The 27,262-nt window shown below is 40.4% G+C and overlaps 1 protein-coding gene across 21 annotated transcripts in view; it reads right to left on the reverse strand.

The window, feature by feature from the left end:
• LOC113634383 overlaps nucleotides 1-23,965 on the reverse strand; it is a 304,384-nt gene extending 280,419 nt beyond the window's left edge. For 15 of the 21 annotated variants that reach the window (XM_047822074.1, XM_047822078.1, XM_047822084.1 and 12 more), the window contains exons 1-10: nucleotides 23,828-23,964; nucleotides 22,495-22,605; nucleotides 11,080-11,190; nucleotides 8,683-8,790; nucleotides 7,865-7,972; nucleotides 6,246-6,353; nucleotides 5,430-5,537; nucleotides 3,811-3,918; nucleotides 2,994-3,101; nucleotides 1,374-1,481 (exon numbers count right to left, since the gene is read on the reverse strand). In XM_047822074.1, coding sequence (XP_047678030.1) covers nucleotides 1,374-1,481; nucleotides 2,994-3,101; nucleotides 3,811-3,918; nucleotides 5,430-5,537; nucleotides 6,246-6,353; nucleotides 7,865-7,972; nucleotides 8,683-8,790; nucleotides 11,080-11,190; nucleotides 22,495-22,559 — 932 coding nt within the window. In that variant the 5' untranslated portion in view covers nucleotides 22,560-22,605; nucleotides 23,828-23,964. Of the gene's footprint in view, nucleotides 1-1,373; nucleotides 1,482-2,993; nucleotides 3,102-3,810; nucleotides 3,919-5,429; nucleotides 5,538-6,245; nucleotides 6,354-7,864; nucleotides 7,973-8,682; nucleotides 8,791-11,079; nucleotides 11,191-22,494; nucleotides 22,606-23,827 lie in introns of all 21 variants that reach the window. The other 6 variants (XM_047822095.1, XM_047822092.1, XM_047822094.1 and 3 more) reach the window with 3 other exon arrangements.
• Between the last annotated feature and the right edge of the window lie 3,297 nt (nucleotides 23,966-27,262).

Raw genomic sequence — 27,262 nt, forward strand, 5'->3', positions numbered from 1 at the left:
GAGGCTCAGTAGTGTGTCAGTAATGGGATTTAAATTTTTTACTTTCTTATCAGTAGACTAGAGTCTTGAACACTGAGCCACCACTGTCCTAACTATGCTAATATACACGTGATTTGAGAACGTTTTTATACACTAACACTGTGCTGGGTTTTAATGACTAAGTGCTTATTAGTACCATTGTCTCCATTAGGCCAAGACACTGCCATCATGAGCAGCTTTAGAGAGCACATGGGACTCTCCTAGGTGTGCTGCAGATAGCAAACATACTTTTGTAAAAATGTATTGAACATTTCTCTAAGAGGTTTAATTATATAATTTAAGAGACATTCCATCATGTTTTCAGTGTACCTCTCTACCACCAGAGGTCTCTATTTCCCTTTTCTCATTTTTGAAGTTTATCTTATTACATTAAACTGACTCTATCATACACATCATGTTTTATTTGGGTTAAATGCCATTTCATGTATTCATGGATTCTCTCACAGCAACCTAAACCGCGCCCTTTAACACCACACATACAAAGCAAACAATGGATCAGCTCCCTCTTTCCTCAAAGCCCTCATCACTCCTCGCACTACAACTCACACTCTCAGAGCAACCAGCACTGCTCGACTGATCCCACCATCTCTTAGGGTAAGAGGTAGGTATACATCCAGACTCTTTTCTGTTCTGGAACTTCCCCTAGGGGTCCGGACAGCTGAGTCATTGACTATTTTCAAAAAACGGTTGAAGACCTACTTATTTATGAAACACTTCATATAGCACTTACCTGTTTGTTGTATGTATGCATGTAAAAGACAAACAAAAAAACATTGAATGGTGTTTTACACTCATGGTATCATAAGTATGTAACCTAATGAACTAGATCTAATGTATATAATGATAGAGATTTAAGCAGACTTCATATTGAAGACTTAATTTTGTACGTCGCTCTGGATAAGGGTGTCTGCCAAATGATGTAAATGTAAATGTATCTGTACGCCTGTTTTGTTTCTCTGACAAGGGCTTTCCACTTGAGAACATATGCAATAGCAGACAAAGCACTTGTATATCTTCTGATCTCTAGCTCTAAATGATTATGATTACTGCCAAGCAGTGAGAGCTCTGCAAGGTCACATGTTGTGTTGTGAAAATCGACTATGAGGAGCTGTGACTGGATAAATATGGTAGAATGTGTTCTGGACCTTGTGAGTGTTGCTCATTTTTATTTGGTCCTGAAGTTTACCAAAGGTTAATGACCAACTTTTCCTTTTCTACCCAGTTAGTATACACACAGGTGTACTAACTTTTGCACTCACTTGTAGCCACAGCACAAACAGTATATTAAAGCACATTACACAAGACCTGAATAACCCCGAAGACGAGAGGAATACCTTTCCATAGGGGATGTTTCAGTAAAGTTTGGACGATCTGGCAATGAGCGATCACTCTTGACGGACACGCTGCTGGATACAGGTGAGACTGGCCTTTCCTTAGTTTCACTAGAACAAAGAGAAAGTTTTATTGCTTTTTTACGCATCCTAATTTAAAAGGGGCTTTGACCAGAGCACAGTCAGCCATTACACTGCACCTCTGAAGTAGAGCAGAATAAAGACCTGAGTGAGGGACCAACAGAGGCTCAGTAGTGTGTCAGTAATGGGATTAAATTTTTTTACTTTCTTATCAGTAGACTAGAGTCTTGAACACTGAGCCACCACTGTCCTAACTATGCTAATATACACGTAATTTGAGAACGTTTTTATACCCTAACACTGTGCTGGGTTTTAATGACTAAGTGCTTATTAGTACCATTGTCTCCATTAGGCCAAGACACTGCCATTATGAGCAGCTTTAGAGAGATGAGCACATGGGGCTCTACTAGGTGTGCTGCAGATAGCAAACATACTTTTGTAAAAATGTATTGAACATTTCTCTAAGTGGTTTAACTATATAATTTAAGAGACATTCCATCATATTTTCAGTGTACCTCTCTACCACCAGAGGTCTCTATTTCCCTTTTCTCTTTTTTGAAGTTAGCTTATTACATTAAACTGACTCTATCATACACATTATGTTTTATTTGGGTTAAATGCCATTTCATGCATTCATGGATTCTCTCGTGGCAACCTAAACCGTGCCCTTTAACACCACAAATACAAAGCAAGAAATGGATCAGCTCCCTCTTTCCTCAAAGCCCTCATCACTCGTCGCACTACAACTCACACTCTCAGAGCAACCAGCACTGCTCGACTGATCCCACCATCTCTTAGGGTAAGAGGTAGGTATACATCGAGACTCTTTTCTGTTCTGGAACTTCCCCTAGGGGTCCGGACAGCTGAGTCACTGGCTATTTTCAAACAACGGTTGAAGACCTACTTATTTATGAAACACTTCAACTAGCACTTACCTGTTTGTTGTATGTATGCATGTAAAAGACAAACAAAAAAAAAACATTGAATGGTGTTTTACACTCATGGTATCATAAATATGTAACCTAGTGAACTAGAGCTAATGTATCCAATGATAGAGACTGAAGCAGACTTCATATTGAAGACTTAATTTTGTACGTCGCTCTGGATAAAGGTGTCTGCCAAATGCTGTAAATGTAAATGTATCTGTACGCCTGTTTTGTTTCTCTGACAAGGCCTTTCCACTTGAGAACATATGCAATAGCAGACAAAGCACTTGTATATCTTCTGATCTCTAGCTCTAAATGATTATGATTACTGCCAAGCAGTGAGAGCTCTGGAAGTTCACATGTTGGGTTGTGAAAATGGACTATGAGGAGCTGTGACTGGATAAATATGGTAGAATTTGTTCTGGACCTTGTGAGTGTTGCTCATTTTTATTTGGTCCTGAAGTTTACCAAAGGTTAATGACCAACTTTTCCTTTTCTACCCAGTTAGTATACCCGCAGGTGTACTAACTTTTGCACTCACTTGTAGCCACAGCACAAACAGTATATTAAAGCACATTACACAAGACCTGAATAACCCATAAGAAGAGAGGAATACCTTTCCACAGGGGATGTTTCAGTAAAGTTTGGACGATCTGGCAATGAGCGATCACTCTTGACGGACACGCTGCTGGATACAGGTGAGACTGGCCTTTCCTTAGTTTCACTAGAACAAAGAGAAAGTTTTCGAGCTTCTTTGCACATGCTAATTTAAAAGGGGCTTTGACCAGAGCACAGTCAGCCATTACACTGCACCTCTGAAGTAGAGCAGAATAAAGACCTGAGTGAGGGACCAACAGGGGCTCAGTAGTGTGTCAGTAATGGGATTAGATGTTTTTACTTTCTTATCAGTAGACTAGAGTCTTGAACACTGAGCCACCACTGTCCTAACTATGCTAATATACACGTAATTTGAGAACGTTTTTATACCCTAACACAATTGCTGGGTTTTAATGACTAAGTGCTTATTAGTACCATTGTCTCCATTAGGCCAAGACACTGCCATTATGAGCAGCTTTAGAGAGATGAGCACATGGGGCTCTCCTAGGTGTGCTGCAGATAGCAAACATACTTTTGTAAAAATGTATTGAACATTTCTCTAAGTGGTTTAACTATATAATTTAAGAGACATTCCATCATAGTTTCAGTGTACCTCTCTACCACCAGAGGTCTCTATTTCCCTTTTCTCTTTTTTGAAGATAGCTTATTACATTAAACTGACTCTGTCATACACATTGTTTTATTTGGGTTAAATGCCATTTCATGTATTCATGGATTCATGTACTAACTTTTGCACTCACTTGTAGCCACAGCACATACAGTATATTAAAGCACATTACACAAGACCTGAATAACCCATAAGAAGAGAGGAATACCTTTCCACAGGGGATGTTTCAGTAAAGTTTGGACGATCTGGCAATGAGCGATCACTCTTGACGGACATGCTGCTGGATACAGGTGAGACTGGCCTTTCCTTAGTTTCACTAGAACAAAGAGAAAGTTTTATTGCTTTTTTACGCATCCTAATTTAAAAGGGGCTTTGACCAGAGCACAGTCAGCCATTACACTGCACCTCTGAAGTAGAGCAGAATAAAGACCTGAGTGAGGGACCAACAGAGGCTCAGTAGTGTGTCAGTAATGGGATTAAAATTTTTTACTTTCTTATCAGTAGACTAGAGTCTTGAACACTGAGCCACCACTGTCCTAACTATGCTAATATACACGTAATTTGAGAACGTTTTTATACCCTAACACTGTGCTGGGTTTTAATGACTAAGTGCTTATTAGTACCATTGTCTCCATTAGGCCAAGACACTGCCATTATGAGCAGCTTTAGAGAGATGAGCACATGGGGCTCTCCTAGGTGTGCTGCAGATAGCAAACATACTTTTGTAAATATGTATTGAACATTTCTCTAAGTGGTTTAACTATATAATTTAAGAGACATTCCATCATATTTTCAGTGTACCTCTCTACCACCAGAGGTCTCTATTTCCCTTTTCTCTTTTTTGAAGTTAGCTTATTACATTAAACTGACTCTATCATACACATTATGTTTTATTTCGGTTAAATGCCATTTCATGCATTCATGGATTCTCTCGTAGCAACCTAAACCGCGCCCTTTAACACCACAAATACAAAGCAAAAAATGGATCAGCTCCCTCTTTCCTCAAAGCCCTCATCACTCCTCGCACTACAACTCACACTCTCAGAGCAACCAGCACTGCTCGACTTATCCCACCATCTCTTAGGGTAAGAGGTAGGTATACATCGAGACTCTTTTCTGTTCTGGAACTTCCCCTAGGGGTCCGGACAGCTGAGTCACTGGCTATTTTCAAACAACGGTTGAAGACCTACTTATTTATGAAACACTTCAACTAGCACTTACCTGTTTGTTGTATGTATGCATGTAAAAGACAAACAAAAAAAAACATTGAATGGTGTTTTACACTCATGGTATCATAAATATGTAACCTAGTGAACTAGAGCTAATGTATCCAATGATAGAGACTGAAGCAGACTTCATATTGAAGACTTAATTTTGTACGTCGCTCTGGATAAAGGTGTCTGCCAAATGCTGTAAATGTAAATGTATCTGTACGCCTGTTTTGTTTCTCTGACAAGGCCTTTCCACTTGAGAACATATGCAATAGCAGACAAAGCACTTGTATATCTTCTGATCTCTAGCTCTAAATGATTATGATTACTGCCAAGCAGTGAGAGCTCTGGAAGTTCACATGTTGGGTTGTGAAAATGGACTATGAGGAGCTGTGACTGGATAAATATGGTAGAATTTGTTCTGGACCTTGTGAGTGTTGCTCATTTTTATTTGGTCCTGAAGTTTACCAAAGGTTAATGACCAACTTTTCCTTTTCTACCCAGTTAGTATACCCGCAGGTGTACTAACTTTTGCACTCACTTGTAGCCACAGCACAAACAGTATATTAAAGCACATTACACAAAACCTGAATAACCCATAAGAAGAGAGGAATACCTTTCCACAGGGGTTGTTTCAGTAAAGTTTGGACGATCCGGCAATGAGCGATCACTCTTGACGGACACGCTGCTGGATACAGGTGAGACTGGCCTTTCCTTAGTTTCACTAGAACAAAGAGAAAGTTTTCGAGCTTCTTTGCACATGCTAATTTAAAAGGGGCTTTGACCAGAGCACAGTCAGCCATTACACTGCACCTCTGAAGTAGAGCAGAATAAAGACCTGAGTGAGGGACCAACAGGGGCTCAGTAGTGTGTCAGTAATGCGATTAGATGTTTTTACTTTCTTATCAGTAGACTAGAGTCTTGAACACTGAGCCACCACTGTCCTAACTATGCTAATATACATGTAATTTGAGAACGTTTTTATACCCTAACACTGTGCTGGGTTTTAATGACTAAGTGCTTATTAGTACCATTGTCTCCATTAGGCCAAGACACTGCCATTATGAGCAGCTTTAGAGAGATGAGCACATGGGGCTCTCCTAGGTGTGCTGCAGATAGCAAACATACTTTTGTAAAAATGTATTGAACATTTCTCTAAGTGGTTTAACTATATAATTTAAGAGACATTCCATCATATTTTCAGTGTACCTCTCTACCACCAGAGGTCTCTATTTCCCTTTTCTCTTTTTTGAAGTTAGCTTATTACATTAAACTGACTCTGTCATACACATTGTTTTATTTGGGTTAAATGCCATTTCATGTATTCATGGATTCATGTACTAACTTTTGCACTCACTTGTAGCCACAGCACATACAGTATATTAAAGCACATTACACAAGACCTGAATAACCCATAAGAAGAGAGGAATACCTTTCCACAGGGGATGTTTCAGTAAAGTTTGGACGATCTGGCAATGAGCGATCACTCTTGACGGACACGCTGCTGGATACAGGTGAAACTGGCCTTTCCTTAGTTTCACTAGAACAAAGAGAAAGTTTTATTGCTTTTTTACGCATCCTAATTTAAAAGGGGCTTTGACCAGAGCACAGTCAGCCATTACACTGCACCTCTGAAGTAGAGCAGAATAAAGACCTGAGTGAGGGACCAACAGAGGCTCAGTAGTGTGTCAGTAATGGGATTAAATTTTTTTACTTTCTTATCAGTAGACTAGAGTCTTGAACACTGAGCCACCACTGTCCTAACTATGCTAATATACACGTAATTTGAGAACGTTTTTATACCCTAACACTGTGCTGGGTTTTAATGACTAAGTGCTTATTAGTACCATTGTCTCCATTAGGCCAAGACACTGCCATTATGAGCAGCTTTAGAGAGATGAGCACATGGGGCTCTCCTAGGTGTGCTGCAGATAGCAAACATACTTTTGTAAATATGTATTGAACATTTCTCTAAGTGGTTTAACTATATAATTTAAGAGACATTCCATCATATTTTCAGTGTACCTCTCTACCACCAGAGGTCTCTATTTCCCTTTTCTCTTTTTTGAAGTTAGCTTATTACATTAAACTGACTCTATCATACACATTATGTTTTATTTGGGTTAAATGCCATTTCATGCATTCATGGATTCTCTCGTAGCAACCTAAACCGCGCCCTTTAACACCACAAATACAAAGCAAAAAATGGATCAGCTCCCTCTTTCCTCAAAGCCCTCATCACTCGTCGCACTACAACTCACACTCTCAGAGCAACCAGCACTGCTCGACTGATCCCACCATCTCTTAGGGTAAGAGGTAGGTATACATCCAGACTCTTTTCTGTTCTGGAACTTCCCCTAGGGGTCCGGACAGCTGAGTCACTGGCTATTTTCAAACAACGGTTGAAGACCTACTTATTTATGAAACACTTCAACTAGCACTTACCTGTTTGTTGTATGTATGCATGTAAAAGACAAACAAAAAAAAACATTGAATGGTGTTTTACACTCATGGTATCATAAATATGTAACCTAGTGAACTAGAGCTAATGTATCCAATGATAGAGACTGAAGCAGACTTCATATTGAAGACTTAATTTTGTACGTCGCTCTGGATAAAGGTGTCTGCAAAATGCTGTAAATGTAAATGTATCTGTACGCCTGTTTTGTTTCTCTGACAAGGCCTTTCCACTTGAGAACATATGCAATAGCAGACAAAGCACTTGTATATCTTCTGATCTCTAGCTCTAAATGATTATGATTACTGCCAAGCAGTGAGAGCTCTGGAAGTTCACATGTTGGGTTGTGAAAATGGACTATGAGGAGCTGTGACTGGATAAATATGGTAGAATTTGTTCTGGACCTTGTGAGTGTTGCTCATTTTTATTTGGTCCTGAAGTTTACCAAAGGTTAATGACCAACTTTTCCTTTTCTACCCAGTTAGTATACCCGCAGGTGTACTAACTTTTGCACTCACTTGTAGCCACAGCACAAACAGTATATTAAAGCACATTACACAAGACCTGAATAACCCATAAGAAGAGAGGAATACCTTTCCACAGGGGTTGTTTCAGTAAAGTTTGGACGATCTGGCAATGAGCGATCACTCTTGACGGACACGCTGCTGGATACAGGTGAGACTGGCCTTTCCTTAGTTTCACTGGAACAAAGAGAAAGTTTTCGAGCTTCTTTGCACATGCTAATTTAAAAGGGGCTTTGACCAGAGCACAGTCAGCCATTACACTGCACCTCTGAAGTAGAGCAGAATAAAGACCTGAGTGTGGGACCAACAGGGGCTCAGTAGTGTGTCAGTAATGCGATTAGATGTTTTTACTTTCTTATCAGTAGACTAGAGTCTTGAACACTGAGCCACCACTGTCCTAACTATGCTAATATACACGTAATTTGAGAACGTTTTTATACCCTAACACAATTGCTGGGTTTTAATGACTAAGTGCTTATTAGTACCATTGTCTCCATTAGGCCAAGACACTGCCATTATGAGCAGCTTTAGAGAGATGAGCACATGGGGGCTCTCCTAGGTGTGCTGCAGATAGCAAACATACTTTTGTAAAAATGTATTGAACATTTCTCTAAGTGGTTTAACTATATAATTTAAGAGACATTCCTTCACATTTTCAGTGTACCTCTCTACCACCAGAGGTCTCTATTTCCCTTTTCTCGTTTTTGAAGTTAGCTTATTACATTAAACTGACTCTGTCATACACATTGTTTTATTTGGGTTAAATGCCATTTCATGTATTCATGGATTCATGTACTAACTTTTGCACTCACTTGTAGCCACAGCACATACAGTATATTAAAGCACATTACACAAGACCTGAATAACCCATAAGAAGAGAGGAATACCTTTCCACAGGGGATGTTTCAGTAAAGTTTGGACGATCTGGCAATGAGCGATCACTCTTGACGGACACGCTGCTGGATACAGGTGAGACTGGCCTTTCCTTAGTTTCACTAGAACAAAGAGAAAGTTTTAGAGCTTCTTTACACATCCTAATTTAAAAGGGGCTTTGACCAGAGCACAGTCAGCCATTACACTGCACCTCTGAAGTAGAGCAGAATAAAGACCTGAGTGAAGGACCAACAGAGGCTCAGTAGCGTGTCAGTAATGGGATTTAAATTTTTTACTTTCTGATCAGTAGACTAGAGTCTTGAACACTGAGCCACCACTGTCCTAACTATGCTAATATACACGTAATTTGAGAAAGTTTTTTATACACTAACACTGTGCTGGGTTTTAATGACTAAGTGCTTATTAGTACCATTGTCTCCATTAGGCCAAGACACTGCCATTATGAGCAGCTTTAGAGAGATGAGCACATGGGGGCTCTCCTAGGTGTGCTGCAGATAGCAAACATACTTTTGTAAAAATGTATTGAACATTTCTCTAAGTGATTTAACTACATGATTCAAGAGAAATTCCTTCATATTTTCAGTGTACCTCTCTATCACCAGAGGTCTCTGTTTCCCCTTTCTCATTTTTGAAGTTAGCTTATTACATTAAACTGACTCTATCATACAAATCCTGTTTTATAACACACTGTTACAACCCGTAATTTTGTGGACTGTATTGTGTTCTCTGTACATGTCTGTGTGCAGGTTGATTCCAGGCGAGAGTTTCCAGCCTGCCCTGATCCTGCACCCTTATCAACGACATCATCACTGATCTGCTATATAAAGAAGAAGCAGAAGAAAAAGGTGAATGGTGTTAGAAGTGGTGTGTTTATTGTAGTGTTGTTGAGAGACTTTCTCTGCCCTCTGCCCACTAAACCCAAGAAAATTTCTTCTTCTGCTCATTGGCTTTCAGATGTGATGCACAATAAAAGAAGAGAGCTAAGATCATCTGAGAGAAAGTGGAAGAAATCACAACTTGATGCAGATCTTTACTCTTACCGTACACTCCTGGCCAGGTTCTCCTAAAATGTAACTTCTGCCAAGACTTCCTTCTACAAGGAAAGGCTTGAAGCTTTTGAACAATCCTGATATTGTGATATTGTTTAATTTTATGTATCGTGAATGCTTTAGTCTTTTTGTCACCTGCTGTTGTGTGTGTATGTCTGTGTGTGTGTGTGTTCTCCTTGGGGATTAGTAACATTTAACAGTGTGGTCTAACTGTTTTAAGATTGTTATTATTGGATGACTTGTGTATAAATAAAGGGTGCATTTGGAACTACTCACGCTTCTCTTCTGCCATCTTTATAATAGTAATGAATTTGTGTGACCTGATATCCTTGTTGGGATATTATTAATAGGTCCCTGTGAGAAAATCCTGGGGTTGCGTAGTCGGACATGTAGTAGAAGATATTTGGGGTAAATGCCATTTCATGCATTCATAGATTCTCTCGTAGCAACCTAAACCGCGCCCTTTAACCACCACACATAAAAAGCCTAAAATGGATCAGCTCCCTCTTTCCTCAAAGCCCTCATCACTCCTTGCACTACAACTCACACACTCAGAGCGACCAGCACTGCTCGACTTATCCCACCATCTCTCGGGGTAAGAGGTAAGTATACATCGAGACTCTTTTCTGTTCTGGAACTTCCCCAAGGGGTCCGGACGGCTGAGTTACTGGCTATTTTCAAACAACGGTTAAAGGCCTACTTATTCATGAAACACTTCAACTAGCACTTCCTTACCTGTTTGTTGTATGTATGCATGTAAAAGACAAACAAAAAAAACATTGAATGGTGTTTTAGACTCATGGTATCATAAGTATGTAACCTAGTGAACTAGAGCTAATGTATTCCAATGATAGAGACTGAAGCAGACTTCATTTTGAATACTTATTTTTGTACGTCGCTCTGGATAAGGGTGTCTGCCAAATGCTGTAAATGTAAATGTATCTGTACGTCTGTTTTGTTTCTCTGACAAGGGGTTTCCACTTGAGAACATATGCAATAGCAGACAAAGCACTTGTATATCTTCTGATCTCTAGCTCTAAATGATTATGATTACTGCCAAGCAGTGAGAGCTCTGCAAGGTCACATGTTGGGTTGTGAAAATCGACTATGAGGAGCTGTGACTGGATAAATATAGTAGATGTTGTTCTGGACCTTGTGAGTGTCGCTCGTTTTTATTTGGTCCTGAAGATTACCAAAGGTTAATGACCAACTTTTCCTTTTCTACCCAGTTAGTATACCCACAGGTGTACTAATGTTTGCACTCACTTGTAGCCACAGCACATACAGTATATTAAAGCACATTACACAAGACCTGAATAACCCAGAAGAAGAGAGGAATACCTTTCCACAGGGGATGTTCCAGCTTTAAAGTTTGGAGGATCTGACAATGAGCGATCACTCTTGACAGACACGCTGCTGGATACAGGTGAGACTGGCCTTTCCTTAGTTTTACTAGAACAAAGAGAAAGTTTTAGAGCTTCTTTACATATCCTACTTTAAAAGGGGCTTTGACCAGAGCACAGTCAGCCATTACACTGCACCTCTGAAGCAGAGCAGAATAAAGACCTGTGAGGGATGTAATAGTAAAATGTTGTGAATAACAAAAATGAACATTGAACATTCTTTATCAATACACTCACACACCTGAAATTAGAAACAGCAAGGATAACAAAGGCGGATTGAACTGTTTTCCAAACGGCATCCTAACCCTAAGAACTTTGCAGATGTATGGGAAATGACAGTGTGACCATTGCCCTGCCTGTAAAATGACAAGATTAGATGATGACAAGATCAGTGGAAGAGGCCACACGGACACACTATTATGAACCTTGAGTCTAGCATCTTGTATAAAGAGAGAACTGTTTTACAAACCAACTAACTCACTCTGTTCAGACTTAGGTTGGGACAGACTGACCTCACACTTGCAAGTGTATTGAATAAAGAAGTTTGATACTCCACAGGATTCTGCTACGTTCTTCTCTGCAACTTAGGAAAAGTTTATTTGAACTTTTCAAACAACAAGTGACGTAAGTCCAGTTTTTGTTTGTTTGTTTATTTTTGTTTGTTTCACATTGTGAAAGAGGCTTTTTGTCTGATGATTGACTGTTGGAAAAAATAAAAAAGGGTTATATACTCAATCTTTCTATCTTCAGACAAATTGCCTTAGAAGTAGGCCAACGGTTCTGGGAACCGGAAAAAGGGAAACTGGGTTTTCGCTCACGTGCTGACGGGCCGTGAGAGCATACTATTGTTAATCATGGGGTCCCGTTGTACTAAGAGTGTGTGTTGTGGTAATAAGAAAGAGAAGGATGAGGAAAATATTTTGCAGAGTCTGGGACTCAGCCAGAAGAGAGATGTATAGAAAGCATGGTATTCAGAGTTTGATACAAGTAAATATGTGGAAGAATAAGTTTGGGTTCCCCGAAGGGGGTATTCTCTCCACAAAGGAATTAAGGGAAGTGAAACTAGACTGGACGGCATTTAATCTGTGGATGTCAAAAGCAGAGGCTAGGCAAATTAAAAGTAAAAAGAATAAAACACGAGATAATGATACTAAATCTGATTTTTCTGTTTCTCCCGAGACACTCGCACTGGTGAAGATGAATCCAGATCTGGACTCGTGTCCGTTCCCTCCACCTCCCCCTCCTGAACAAGAACTGCCACCTCAAGAAGGACCAGTTTAAGCTCCAGCACCAGTCCTGCATCAACTACCCCGGACTCCACAATGTACCACCTACCCCGACTTAGCAACCGTCATCCTGCCACCAGCCTACTACAGTGACTCATTTGAAAATATGTCCAGTCTGGTCAACATCACATGCAAGAGGAAAAGAAGCTGAGAAAAAGCGGAGAAAGGAAGAACAAGAGCCACCAAGTCTACAAATGCCCATGATAGAAGTGGCCAGGCCACAAGAGCAGATTCTGGTGTTCAGACCATGGACCACCAGCGAAGTTATAGACACGGCGAAAAACCTTCCCCCCATTTCGGGAGGAGGCGAGAAAGTGGCAGATGCTTTACTGGTATTCTGCAGAGAGTTCAGACCCACCTCCCAAGAATTGAGAAGAATTATGTAACAAGTGCTGGGCATACAGTCGAGTAAGTTAAATTTTGCATGAGACGATGCAGCTAACAATAACATGCGCCTAGCTAATCATGCCTGGGATCACGCAGACAATGCCCCATACAGAGATTTTGTGACAAGAATTCAGGGAGCTCTAATGGATGCCTTCCCGATCCGAGGAGACCTCTCACAAATAACCTCGTGTAAGCAACTAGTAGATGAGACGGTGGCCCAGTTTGCAGTAAGATTACAAGAAGTATTTGACCTACACAGTGGACTGGAAAAAACCCCACAGCTGGGAGGAAACCCACCAACTGCATACGAAGCACATCTGAAATCAGCATTTGTGATGGGGCTATGCACGGATATCCAAACCATGGTACATACCAACTGCATGACCATTGATATCTGCGACCTTGCCACTGCCAAACTACATGCTTTACATACGGAAAAAAATTCTCCGCCAGAAAGAAACCAGAGTTCAGAAGAAGAGAGATACCACATCTCATATGGCACATCTTCAACTGGTAAGAGTAGCCGTAGGATGGCAGCAAGAGAGAAGAAGAGGCAAAGGTCGAGGCAGGGGACGAGGCCAAGGAAGAGGACAAGGTGAAAGTGGTAGAAGAATCACGGCTTGCTTCAACTGTGGAAAAGAAGGACATTGGGCGAGAGATTGCCCTGAACCACAGAGAGAAAATCGAAGAGGGGCCACGGCACCATACAACACTTACAACCCTAACCAGGCGGATTGAGGGGAGGTGAGGGACGAGGATCCAGGGATGGGCGAGTCTGATCCAAATTGCAATGAAGACACGTTTACATGCCTTACTGATACACCTGACATATCACACACCTCAGGAATATATTGTAAATTAAAGCAAGAAATATATAAGAAAATCACAGACTTGCTAATAGGCTCACATAGTCTAACATTTTTGGTGGATTCAGGCGCCACCCACTCTGTCATTAGGACAGCTGAAGCGTCACTCCCTCTTAGCTCCCGCACCCAGGTCTCGGTCGGGGCAGGAGGAACACCACTGATTGAACAATGATCCAAACCCGTTCGCATTACACATAATAACACCCAAGTAAATCATCCATTTTTGATGTCTGATACGTGCCCTGTAAATTTGCTGGGACGCAATCTAATGTGTGCCTTGAACATTGGTTTACATAGCTCTGGAACAGGGGGTGTAGAGATAATCCAAAATCCACCTACTCCTGTCTCACACACTCTGATCCATGACTCGTCACTTTTCCTACACCAATTACAACTCAATGACATGCTGTTATGTCAACGCTTATTCAACTTAGTAAAAACATCAGCTGAGGCTACACATGCTAATCTGATGGCACCACAAGATTTACATGTAACATTATTTTTATCAACATCCTGCCTGCCAGTATTATCGTCTTGTGAAACTAATGTAATCTTAGAAGAAGTTAGGGTACAGCTGAATATAGCTGCAGGTACAGTGTGTTTGCAGTAAGAGGAACAGAAAGTGTTTGCGGTAGCTGGTTCGGTACCACATGTGTCTCTTATGAAATCAAATTCTGAAAACGGGGAGAATTTAGGGTTGTGGATGGCTGGTAGTATGCACGGTACCCCTGATGTAACAATATACCAAGAGAATGTTTTGATCTTTCCTGTTTTCTTCAAAAGAAAACAGCATCAGTGGAGCCAGCAAAATGGCATTTTGTACAAGACCTCAGAGCAGTAAATAAAGCGGTTGAGGCCAGGATGCCGAATGTTCCTAACTCATACACAATTTTAGGTAAGATTCTGGGGAACGCTAATTGGTTTTCAGTAATAGACTTAGCAAATGCCTTTTTCAGTGTCCCGGTACACAAAGATAGTCAGTTTTGGTTTGCATTTCAGTTTCAGGGGAAGTCATGGACATTTACACGGTTGTGCCAAGGTTATTGTGAATCTCCATCAATTTATAACAATACATTAGTGGAGTCACTCTCCACACTTATCCTTACACCAGGAACAGCCCTCCTGCAATATGTAGATTGTCTGATAGCAGCACCAACACTAGAACAATGTAGAACAAACACATTAAAACTCTTGCAACACTTATATGAAAATGGTCACAAGGCATCACTGGAAAAGTTACAATTTGTCAAACAAGAAGTCATGTTTTGGGGGCATGTTCTGAAACAAAATAGTAAGACTATTGCTCCGGAGCGAATCAGAGCTGTTTCCCAGATTCCAAGGCCTACCATTAAGAAACAATTGCTTAGCTTCCTCGGCGCCGTAGGTTATTGTCGCTCTTTTATACCTGATTATGCTTGTGTTGCTAAGCCCTTACAGGAAGTCGCCAGGCAAGCAGACAACAGTGGATTTCAGTGGTCGGAGGAAGCTGAGGAGGCATTTAAAGCCTTGAAGCAGGCATTACAATCAGCCCCAGCACTTGGTCTTCCAAACCCCACTAAACCATACACCCAGGTGGCGCATGGAAAGAATGGTTTCATGTCTTCTGTTCTCTTACAGGAACACGGATCCCAGTTGAAACCAGTGGCTTACTTCTCCTCTCGCCTAGACCTTGTGGCAGCAGGTTTACCAGTATGCCTGCGGGTAGTAGCGGCGACAGAGAAAGCGGTGCTCGCATCACGAGACATTGTAGGGTACAGCCCTCTGACATTGGCTGTCCCACATGCAGTCACCCTACTGTTGAATGATCAAAAAACATCACACCTCACAGCAGCAAGATGGCTCCGTTATAATGCCACCTTGTTAGAACTGCCTAACATTACTATCATTCGATGTGCTCCAGTTAACATCACAACTCTCTTGCCGGGCCCAGAGGACGGAGAACCACATGACTGCGTAGCCGCAGTCCAATTATGCTGTACACCTAGGCCAGACCTACAGGATACACCGTTGGTAAATCCTGATCTGATCTTGTATGTTGACGGTTCTGCATCCAGAACTTATATTTCAGGAGCTAATAAAGTGGGGTTTGCAGTAGTCTCAGACTCCCAAACCATAGTCTCTGGACGACTTCCTTCACATTACTCAGCTCAAGCCGCAGAACTCATTGCCCTAACTGAAGCATGTAAATATGCACAAGACCAGACAGTCACTATTTACACTGATAGCAGGTACGTTTTCGGGATTGTGCATGATTTTGGAGCTATTTGGCAACAGAGAGGGTTCCTGACTTCTGCAGGGACCCCAATAAAACATGCCCAGCTCGTGAGTAGCCTCCTTGAGGCTATTCTGCTACCTAAAACAGTAGCAGTCTGCAATTGCACAGCTCACTCCAGGTCGCATGACCCAATATCAAAAGGTAATGCCCGGGCTGATGAAGCAGCCAAGAGAGTAGGCGACATAGTGAGTATGTTTCAACTATTAAGCAGTACACCTGAGATCTCAGAAGACCCATTTGACTTACCACAGACTCTAACAGATATGCAATCTTTCTCCACCCCACAGGAACACTGACTCTGGAAAGCGGGAGGTGCTTCCCGTGACCAACATGGTGTGTGGTGGGCAGCTGATGGCAAACCATGTCTCCCAAGTCATTTCTTTCATCACTATGCTAAATTGACACATGGTAAAGACCATGTGTCAAATGGGGGGGGGGGGGGGTGTATAGTGAAATAATAAAGACCTGGTACACTAAGGGATTCCAAAATTATTCTAAAAAATTTTGTGATCTATGTTTAATCTGTAAGAAACACAATGTGGGAAGGGGATTGGAGATGCATCCAGGAATCCCATTCCAGCCACAAGCACCTTTCCAATACCTACAGATGGATTTTATTGAACCTACTCCATCAGCAGCCAAAAGGTATTGCCTGGTAATAGTTGACATGTTCTCTAAATGGATAAAGGTTTTCCCGACAGCAAAACAAGATGCTACGGCAGTAGCAAAGGCATTGCTTACAGAAATCATACCTAGGTGGGGAATCCCTGAGCGTATCAGTAGTGACAATGGCACACCATTTGTAAACGAGGCACTGACCAGAGTCAGTGAACTCATGGGTTTCCAGTTAAATTGTGCTTATCACCCTGAAAGTGGAGGCACAGTAGAGAGAGAGAATGGTACTCTCAAAAATAAATTGGCCAAATGCTGTGAAGAAACTGGATTGCCATGGCCCAAAGCACTACCATTGGTATTACATTACATGAGAACACGTACCAGAGCAAGATCTAACCTAAGCCCATTTGAAATTCTTTTTGGCAGGCCTCCAAACACGGGAATAACACCTCCAGGTCCCGCCAGCAGTACTGCATTGACAATGATGTGTGATGATGCTATGATTAAATACTGTGAAAAGCTATGCTGTGCTCTCGCTGTTGTTTCTAAGCAGGTTGTCAAGGAACAGGAGAAAGGCAAGTTCAAGAGTAAGCTTAAACCTGGTGAGTGGATTCTGGTCAAGGACTTCCGGAGGAGAAACTGGTCATCCCCAAGGTGGAGAGGACCATTCCAAGTCCTACTGGTCACACCGACAGCGTGTAAGGTCGACGGACGAGTGTCCTGGATCCATCAAAGCCACACACGGAAAGTTCCAGCACCACCGATGGACACTCATGACGTGCACTAGATCACTGAGACACCCAATAGTCTGCTGGGTGGGCCAGGTGTGTAAGTGAATATGGAAACGTATTTTCCCTGAAGCGCCATCATGTAGACTCAAGACGTTGGGTTAATCTTAGTGACTAGGGGTATGGGAAAAGTGTATGCCAGGTGCTACAGAGGGAAAATGAGAGTCATCTTGATCCTGTCAGCACTGCTGATCATATGGAGCGACCCATCTTCATCACATCCACATGACAATGAATTCTGGAAATTCGCCAACTGGGCGGCCAGGCAACATACTAATGAGTCCTGTTATGTGTGCCACGTGTTCCCCACAGCAGCAGCTCGGTCAGCAATGAAGCCAAAGCTAGAACCACATTCCCAGGCCCTGCAAGTAGTGGCGTCTGTTTGTCTGACAAGAAAATGTATGATGAAGACTACGAACACAACAGAAGATCATGGCAACTACACCGGATATGCAATCGACTACTGTAACCGAACGTGGCATAACCAGTCAGACATAGCAGGGTGTCTGACCAATTTAGAACATGCACTGTCAGGTAACTTGTGTGCCGACACCCTGCCATGGACTGTCATGACCCCGGCACAGTTTAAATACCCAGTTTGTTTCCAGCAATCTACTGGCCAAATACCGCTGGGAACATCACCAAGTCTATGTGCACAGAGATTTACTCTGATCAAGGTAACACATCAGCTATTCATCCAGGGGAAAAAAACACCATCAGAAGAGATGACTGGTACTGGGTTTGCGGCAAGAAAACTTATCTATATCTCCCGAGGAATTGGACTGGGCTGTGTGCAATAACACAGTTTAAAAGTAATTTCCTCATCATTACTCAAGAGCCCCACGGACAAAGTCACAAACAAATACACACCATCAAGAAAAGATCCATCACTAATGACGAGAATTTTCCACCCTCAGAACATCAGCTGAGCACTAAGTGGAGCAAATTTTGGGGTGCAGCATTCCCACAATATGGCATGACACAAATGTGGAATCAATTAGAAGTAACCCATTTCCGCCTAGCGACATATGTGAATGCTACAAACTTGGCTATAGATGGTATTAAGAAAGAACTTACAGCATTACGCCTCACAGCAATTCAGAACCGAATGGTGCTAGACATGATCACCGCAAAAGAAGGAGGTGTCTGTCACATGGTAGGAGATGCCTGCTGTACTTATATTCCTGCCAATATAATGGCAAATTATATTCCTGATGCTGACGATGGGCAGATCTCTACAGCCCTGGACGAGATGAAGAAAGTTGCCAAAGAACTGCAGTGGGATGAAGAGGGAGATGTTGGCTGGGGCCTCTGCTATACTTTGTTCGGTCAATGGGCCCATCAATCTGACTACCAACTGCTGTTACGAGACCAGGAAGACTACGGGTCAGCCTTTTCACAAGACCCTAAAGACTACATATCAGAACCGAGCGACAACGAGGACAACTATGATGATACAGAGGTCGTTTGAAAATTTCCCTCATAAATTAAGGGACAAGGGTAAACCCATACAGAGAAAAAGGCCTATGAAACAGGAAAAGACCTATATCCTGTTTCCTGTTTGTCATCACTGTTTCAGATAAAACTTGCTTATTCAAACCATATTTTAGCATAAAAGTGCATGATTAAGTCTCATTTATGTGTAGTATATAGATTAGTAATTGCAGTAATGCTTTTCCTTAGCAATTTTTATGTACATTTTTGTCATTCAAAAGGGTGGAAATGTAATATAAAAATGTTGTGAACAACAAAAATGAACATTGAACATTCTTTATAAATACGCAAATGACAGTGTGACCGTTGCCCTGCCTGTGAAATGACAAGATTAGAGGATGACAAGATCAGTGGAAGAGGCCACACGGACACATTATTATGAACCTTGAGTCTAGCATCTTGTATAAAAAGAGAACTGTTTTACAAACCAACTAACTCACTCTGTTCAGACTTAGGTCAGGACAGACTGACTTTACACTTGCAAGTGTATTGAATAAAGAAGTTTGATACTCCACAGGATTCTGCCACGTTCTTCCCTGCAACTTAGGAAAAGTTTACTTGAACTATTATTTCTGATTAATAGAATAGAATTTCCAGCACAGGGACCAACAGAGGATCAGTAGTGTGTCAGTAATGGGATTTAAATTTTTAACTTTCTGATCAGTATTTTCTGATCAGAAAATACTGAAATTTCTGATCAGTTTTTTATCTCTTTGGCTCTCAACGAAGGCGGTCGCATTTTCTCTCCCTCTTACTCCTACACCTTACTTTCCCTGCTTTGCTTCTTTCGTCTCGTCTATTGTCTTATACTTTGAGAGACTCTCTCCGCACTGCTCTCCAAACTAAAAAACATCATGGATTTGATAAACTGGTCTCTCGACGCAATTGACACTGTCTTCTCAACGAGAAGCTTGGGTTCGGGGGAACCTGACTGCCCTGCCGGAACGTTTGCAGCTGGCTATACGATGGACACGTGGGAGAAGTGGCGGGTCGTGTGTCTGGCACTTCTTTCCGTGGAGGACATTGAAGATATCTACCTATTCGGAACCATGATAACAGGAGTTCTGCTGATTGGATTAGGCATTGCCCTGGATTATCGACGAAATCAGAAAACGGTAACAGCTGTTCAAAATCTCCCAAGGCTGCCCGTCATGATTGATGCAGTGGGCAGAGCGGTCAGCACTAAGGCTGGGACTAATGACTGCAATATGGATAACATCACGGTGAAGCTCACTGCTTTGGATTCTGCTTTGGTTGACATCAGAGAGAAGCTCACTACTTTGGAAAGAAAAATGGAGACCAGAATAGACTAAGAGAGTAGACGTGTAAATTGGAATGCGTCTACTCGCCCCAAGACCAAACAATCCCAATCTTATCTGCTTTCGGCTCCCAGCACCAGCACTGGCCTTGGCCAAGGCCGCTGTTGGAACAACAACTCCCCCGGCAGAGAACAGCAGCGAGACTCTCTTGCGTTCCTTCCCCCATTTCCACAGACACCTGCTGATTGTTGACTCTCTCTAGGACCTAATCAAGGTTGTCTCCATGGCAATTTGCTGTGTATCGCTATGACAATCTTGTGGACTGAGGCACCAAGATTGGATGCTGTGAGCGACGACCCCCCGAGCCTACACTTTTACATACATACACACACACACACACACACACACACACACACATATATAAAGATATGCACTCACACACACACACCCCTCCCCCATCCCATGCCTTCGCCGCTTCGTACCGCCAGTCTGACAAGCAGGTCTGTGACCAGCGCCGTAGATAAAGGCTGCAGGACCTGATGGCTGCTTGCCTGTGCTGGATTACCTCCACCCGCCAGTCCCCTCCCCTGTTGCAAGTCGTGTGTTTATGGCGTACTGTTTATGTGCTTATGTTGCTGAGGTGTTTTTTCCTGTTCCCACACTGTACTTCCTCTGGAGTATAGTCTGGGGGTTGTTGTTTTTTCTCCTCCCTACCCTCATGTTATGCTGTATTTCTTTTCAATTCCCTGTCTTCCTGTCCTGTCCCCTCCTTGTCATATTGTATGTATTGTATGTTTGAACAGGTTGATGACAAATTTCACGGTACTTGTGACCAGTGACAATAAAGGCTATTACTACTACTACTACTACTACTACTATCAGTAGAATAGAGTCTTGAACACTGATCCACCACTGTCCTAACTATGCTAATATACACGTAATTTGAGAGAGTTTTTATACCCTAACACTGTGCTGGGTTTTAATGACTAAGTGCTTATTAGTACCATTGTCTCCATTAGGCCAAGACTTTGCCATTATGAGCAGCTTTATAGAGATGAGCACATGGGGCTCTCCTAGGTGTGCTGCAGATAGCAAACATACTTTTGTAAAAATGTATTGAACATTTCTCTAAGTGGATTAACTATACAATTCAAGAAAAATTCCTTCATATTTTCAGTGTACCTCTCTACCACCAGAGGTCTCTGTTTCCCCTTTCTCATTTTTGAAGTTAGCTTATTACATTAAACTGACTCTATCATACAAATCCTGTTTTATAACACACTGTTACAACCCGTGATTTTGTGGACTGTATTGTGTTCTCTGTACATGTCTGTGTGCAGGTTGATTCCAGGCCAGAGTTTCCAGCCTGTCCTGATCCTGCACTCTTATCAATGACCTCATCACTGATCTGCTATATAAAGAAGAAGCAGAAGAAAAAGGCGAATGGTGTTAGAAGTGGTGTGTTTATTGTAGTGTTGTTGGGAGACTTTCTCTGCCCTCTGCCCACTAAACACAAGAAAATTTCTTCTTCAGCTCATTGGCTTTCAGATGTGTTGCACAACAATAGAAGAGAGCTAAGATCATCTGAGAGAAAGTGGAAGAAATCACAACTTGATGCAGATCTTGAATCTTACTGTACACTCCTGGCCAGGTTCTCCTAAAATGTGACTTCTGCCAAGACTTCCTTCTACAAGGAAAGGCTTGAAGCTTCTGAACAATCCTGATATTTTATTTTTAGTTTAATTTTATGTATTGTGATTGCTTCAGTCTTTTTGTCAATTGCTGTTGTGTGTGTGTGTGTGGGGGGGGGGGGGGGTTTCAGCCATTACCCCACACACCTGTAGCAAAACCACTGAACTAGGAGATTATACACTGAATGTTAGAAAGCTTAAAGACTAAATAAATGTGTTGATGATTAAGTGCTCATTTAAATGTATTTTTGACTATTTTTATTTGTCACATAAACAATCATACACAGTGTGACATGCAGTGAAATGCTGTTTACAAGAATGTCCTGGTTATGAAATTAGGGTCAGATAAAAAAAAATTCAAAAATGACATTTCAGAACAGTGTTAATATAAACCTGTCTGTCTTATTGTTCCTCCATTACTACATTAAAACATTACTCATAAATTTATACATAAAACATTACTCCGTCACTACTTCATTAAGTGTGCTCCAGGCATCAATTTCTAAATATTTTATATTTAACAAATATAAAGTTTGTCTTTGTTCTTTTGCCTGTTAAAAGCCCAAGTGAATGAACAAATTACACATTTTAGCATTTATTACATTTTAGCAATTTTAAGAATTTTTCTGGAAAAGGGGTTTGTATTAGTTAGAGAAATATTTAGTAAACTATAAAAACATTTGCATCCTTACCTCTTGTGTTGCTTCTCTTGTTCACTCATTTCAGAGGATTGGAGTTTCTCACACTCCCGTGACATTATAACAAACAGTCAGATGTTTTTATCGTATAAACATAACTTGATCCTGGTAAGAAAAGAACAGAAGAATGTTAAATTACGTTTCTGTTGCATGAATTAATATTTAACCTTACTTACAACATAAAGTAATGCTTTCAAGATTCTGTAAATTATCACCGAAATACTGACCATTTTCTCTCTAACAGACTCTGGTTAGTGGAATATGAGCTTAAATTATATGGGAGATTAAATAAATTAAACACATGTATACAGAAAAATTCAAACCTCACAGTAGTCTGGAATCTTTTATTATAATAAATAAACTGTTGTGAATCAGTAACTGATAACTGAAACTGACTTTGTGATATTAAATCGTAACAAAGCTTGTAAGAAAATAAGTAGAAATGCAGACTGTATAATAGCACAAAACCTCTACAGAGTGTTAAACAAACAATGAGTTTTTTATTACTGACAGCATTAAAAATGTGGAAAGGTAATATATCTGCAGGTCCACAAGTGGTTGCATGTGACATTTTAATATAAATGTCCTGTAAACATGGCACTAAAAAAAATAATGAATCTAGTAAAAAACCTGGGCCATTTTTTTCCTATTTTCAACAATACACGTGTATGTCTAATGCAACAGAAACACATGGTCATCTGTTTCAGTTCTAAGTTGAGGATGATGTTCGTCATAAAGCTTCACGATTTAAAAAATGGTAAATATAAATAGACGATATCATCCTGAATACATCCTGAATATTATCTACAAGTGTAGGCATCTGTCGTAGCTCTGACTTGTAAGATTAATGATTCAGGACAGAATCTCTCAAAACTATAATTAGTTATATTTTACACTTCGATGGTTTTTATTCTCTCTACTCTAAAATGGCGCCATGTGTGTGTGTGTGTGTGTGTGTGTGTGTGTGTGTGTGTGTGTGTGTGTGTGTGTGTGTGTGTGTGTGTGTTACAAACAGGATGCACCATTATTCTGGTCATTGCTGCTTATTGCATTTGTTGAAGAGAAGGAAGATGAGATATTAGAAATATGTCACGAAATATTATAATGAATATGAATATTATTCCCTCTCTAACAAACTCCTGTAAATTTTACACGTGTAAGAAACACCACATGGCACACAGGTCTGTTCACTTCACTAAGGCTAAGATGCTGCAGTACACCGTTAAATCTGATAAAAAGAACAATAAAGTGTGTAAGACACAAATGTTCTTCTTTTACTAAATAAGCTTAACATTCACATATTACAGATTTATAATCATGTACTCACTGTGATCTTTCATGAAAGAGCTTCGTTTTTTTTCTCGTCACAAAAACGACCTGCTGACTTTCACTTTCACTGTGAACTGACATCAAAGTACAAGAGGTGGAGTTTAAAATACAACATGGAGGAGAATCTCTCTCTCTCTCTCTCTCTCTCTCTCTCTCTCTCTCTCACACACACACACACACACACACACACACACACACACACACACACACACACACACACACACACACTCCCCCCACCCTCATTAGTGTGGAAAAAACTGTAAAAAGTGAATAGAAGGACAGATCACTGTTTAGAACTGGGAAGTTTGTCACTATTTAAAATGGTTTTTATTTTTAAAGAAAAGACGTTTTCTACTGTAAAATCACATTTTCTGTAAATTTACTGAAGGTGAGCTGACTGAACACTGAGCACATTTTACAATTGACGTTGTCTCAAAGCAGCTTTACAGAACATAAACATAGAACAAAAGTTTAATATAAAAAATAATATAAAGATTAATAGTATACAAAATTCAAGATTATTATTATTAGATATATTTAAATGTTTATGTATTTATCCCCAACGAGCAAGTCTGAGGTGACTAAGGCAGCAGTGGCCAAAAATGCAAATGCAGGGAAAACTCCCTACTGTAGAATGGAAGAAAGAAACCTTGAGAGGAACCAGACTCAAAGGGGAACCCATCCTCATTTGGGTGACACCGGAGGGTGTGATTATAAATATACAGTATGATAAATGTTGTATTGATGTTGTATTGTTCTATTAATATTACCTAATGAACAAGCTGGAGGCAATGGCGGCAAAGAAAAACTACCTGAGATGATACGAGGAAGAAACCTTGAGAGTAACCAGGCTTAGAAGGGAACCGATCCTCATTTGGGGAGGGAAGGGAACCGATCCTCACACTGGACAGAAAATTATGTAAATGTAAATAATGTAATTTCTACAACAGTTTATGAATCAATGGGTCATTGCAAACTCTGAGTTCAGCACAGACCTGATTGCTGATAAAGACCAGACCATACAGCTGAGAGAGAGGAGAAAATTGTTAGGTATGATTGTAACCAGGTGATGGGCAATAATATGACATGTGATGAATGTTATGACTAGCTATGGCAACAAAACTAAAAGGCTAGAGCCAGAAGGTGAGACAGACATAAGGTGATGTAAAGCATTCCACCACTCCACAGTGTGCAAACTTGAGTGACTTGCGAGGGCGATAAGGAGACATCATCGAGACATCCCAGTTCACCAACAACATATTTTAGCCTATCAAGTAGAATATCATGGTCACTGGTATCAAAAGCTGCAAAAAGATCAAGCAATACCTGCAAAGAGACTCAACCCTAATCAGAGGCCAGTAACAGGTCATTTACAACTTTAACCAGCGCTGTCTCTGTGCTATGATGAGGCCTAAATCCTGAATAAGACATTTCATGAATATTATTCCTATGTAGGTGTGAGCATAACTGCTGAGCTACAACCTTTTCTAGGATCTTGGAGATAAAGGGGAGATTTGTAAATGTAAGGGAAGAATTTGTTATCTTTAGAATGGGTTGGATAGCTACTGGTAGTATCTGTTTAAAGAATCATGTGTAAGGGATCTAGTATGCAGGTTGATAATTTTGAAGAGGAAATCGGTGAAAATAAGTCTCTAAAAGGGGATTAAAATGGTCTAAATACAGATCAAAAACAGAAATATTATCTATGGCATTATCTATCAAATTGTTTGGTATTTAATTATTTGTCTGAATTTTCTGCCTCATGTTATAATTATTTTTTTTTTTTGATAATTCATGAAGTCATTACTGCTACAATTAGATGGTGTTTTTTCCCCCAAGTTAAGTTTGCTACAGTATTAAATTTTGTTATCTTCAATAAGGCTGGAGAAATACACTGATTTAGCAGCATTAAGAGATTTTCTGTAGCTATGAAGGTTTTTCTTCCATGCTAATCAGAATACTGATAATTTAGTTTGATGCCATTTACGATCTAATGTACCAGCTGATTGTTTTAAAGTTTGTTTGTTGTCATTGTACCAGGGCGCAGGTTTTTTGTCTCTAATTATTTTCTTTTAAAGTGATCACGTTCTGTGGGTCAGACTGCAATCCAATTATGGATGATAATTCTGGGAGACTGTTGTAAATCTCTCTGCAGTAGTAGATGTAAATGTACTTTTAACACAGTGACATGGCAAATTGCAATTATCGTGTCCTTATCATGAACCTAACTTAGGTTCTGCAGCAGGACAATGATCCAAAACACACCAGTGGACTAGTCAAATTCCTGACCTGAATCCTATTGAGATGCTGTGGCATGACCTTAAAAAGGCGGTTCATGCTCAACAACCATCCAATGTGGCAGAATTACAACAATTCTGTAATGATGAGTGGATTAAAAATTCTCCACAGCTCTGTAACAGACTCATTGCAAGTTATCGCAAATGCTTGATCGCCGTTATTGCTGTGAAGGGTAGCCTTTTTCACACAGGGCCATTTAGATGTGGATTTAGTTTTCCCTTAATAATAAAATCCTTCTTTTAAAAACCTGCATAAATTTATTTGATGATCTGAAACATTAAAGTGTGACAAACGTGCAAAAATGGTACGTTGATTGGCATCTCTGGAAAATTGTCCGTAGTGTGTGATTGCATGAGTGAATGAGAGTGTGTGTGTGCCCTGCAATGGGTTGGCAGTCCGTCCAGGGTGTATCCTGCCTTGATGCCACGATGACGCCGGAGATAGGCACAGGCTACTCGTGACCCGAGGTAGTTTGGATAAGCGGTAGAAAATGAGTGAGAGAGAGTGTATTCAATATGTAGGTCAGTTTATGTAACCTGACAATGAACTGAACGCTGTGAGTTTAATAAAATAAATAACAGCTGTATTGTGAAAATAAAACCCAGCAGTGTGATGATTTAATGACTGATCTGTTTTTATAATGGATATTTGGTAAACTTGATAAACACTACTTACTTTTGTTATTTTAAATTAGATAAATGAGAAATATTCAAAAAAATTCATTCAGTCAGTCTTGTTTCTGTTCACTGTACTGCATTATAAGGAGAAATTAATATAATAGCATTAATATTGTTATCTAGCAGCTACAGGCTAACTTTATTGAACTCAATATGTTCATACTGAGTATCTTATTACACACATTGTGTAGCTATTCAACTGTGTATTATTAACATTATACATTTTATCTACTATCTACTGTTCTATAGTTACGGCTATAAATAGAAGGGAAATATCCAAACTTCTCAATATATTTAAAATAAATTAAAACACTAGAAACGTTCAGTGGTTTTCACAATTCAGGTTAAAACATGAGAGATGATTTAGTAGAAAATAAACCTACATTCATACATTCAACTTCTATATACTTTTTACCATTTAAACTGCCGCAAAAATGAATGTTTTCACACTTTACCAC

The sequence above is a fragment of the Tachysurus fulvidraco genome, chromosome 13 (assembly GCF_022655615.1).
Source record: "Tachysurus fulvidraco isolate hzauxx_2018 chromosome 13, HZAU_PFXX_2.0, whole genome shotgun sequence".
NCBI lineage: Eukaryota > Metazoa > Chordata > Actinopteri > Siluriformes > Bagridae > Tachysurus > Tachysurus fulvidraco.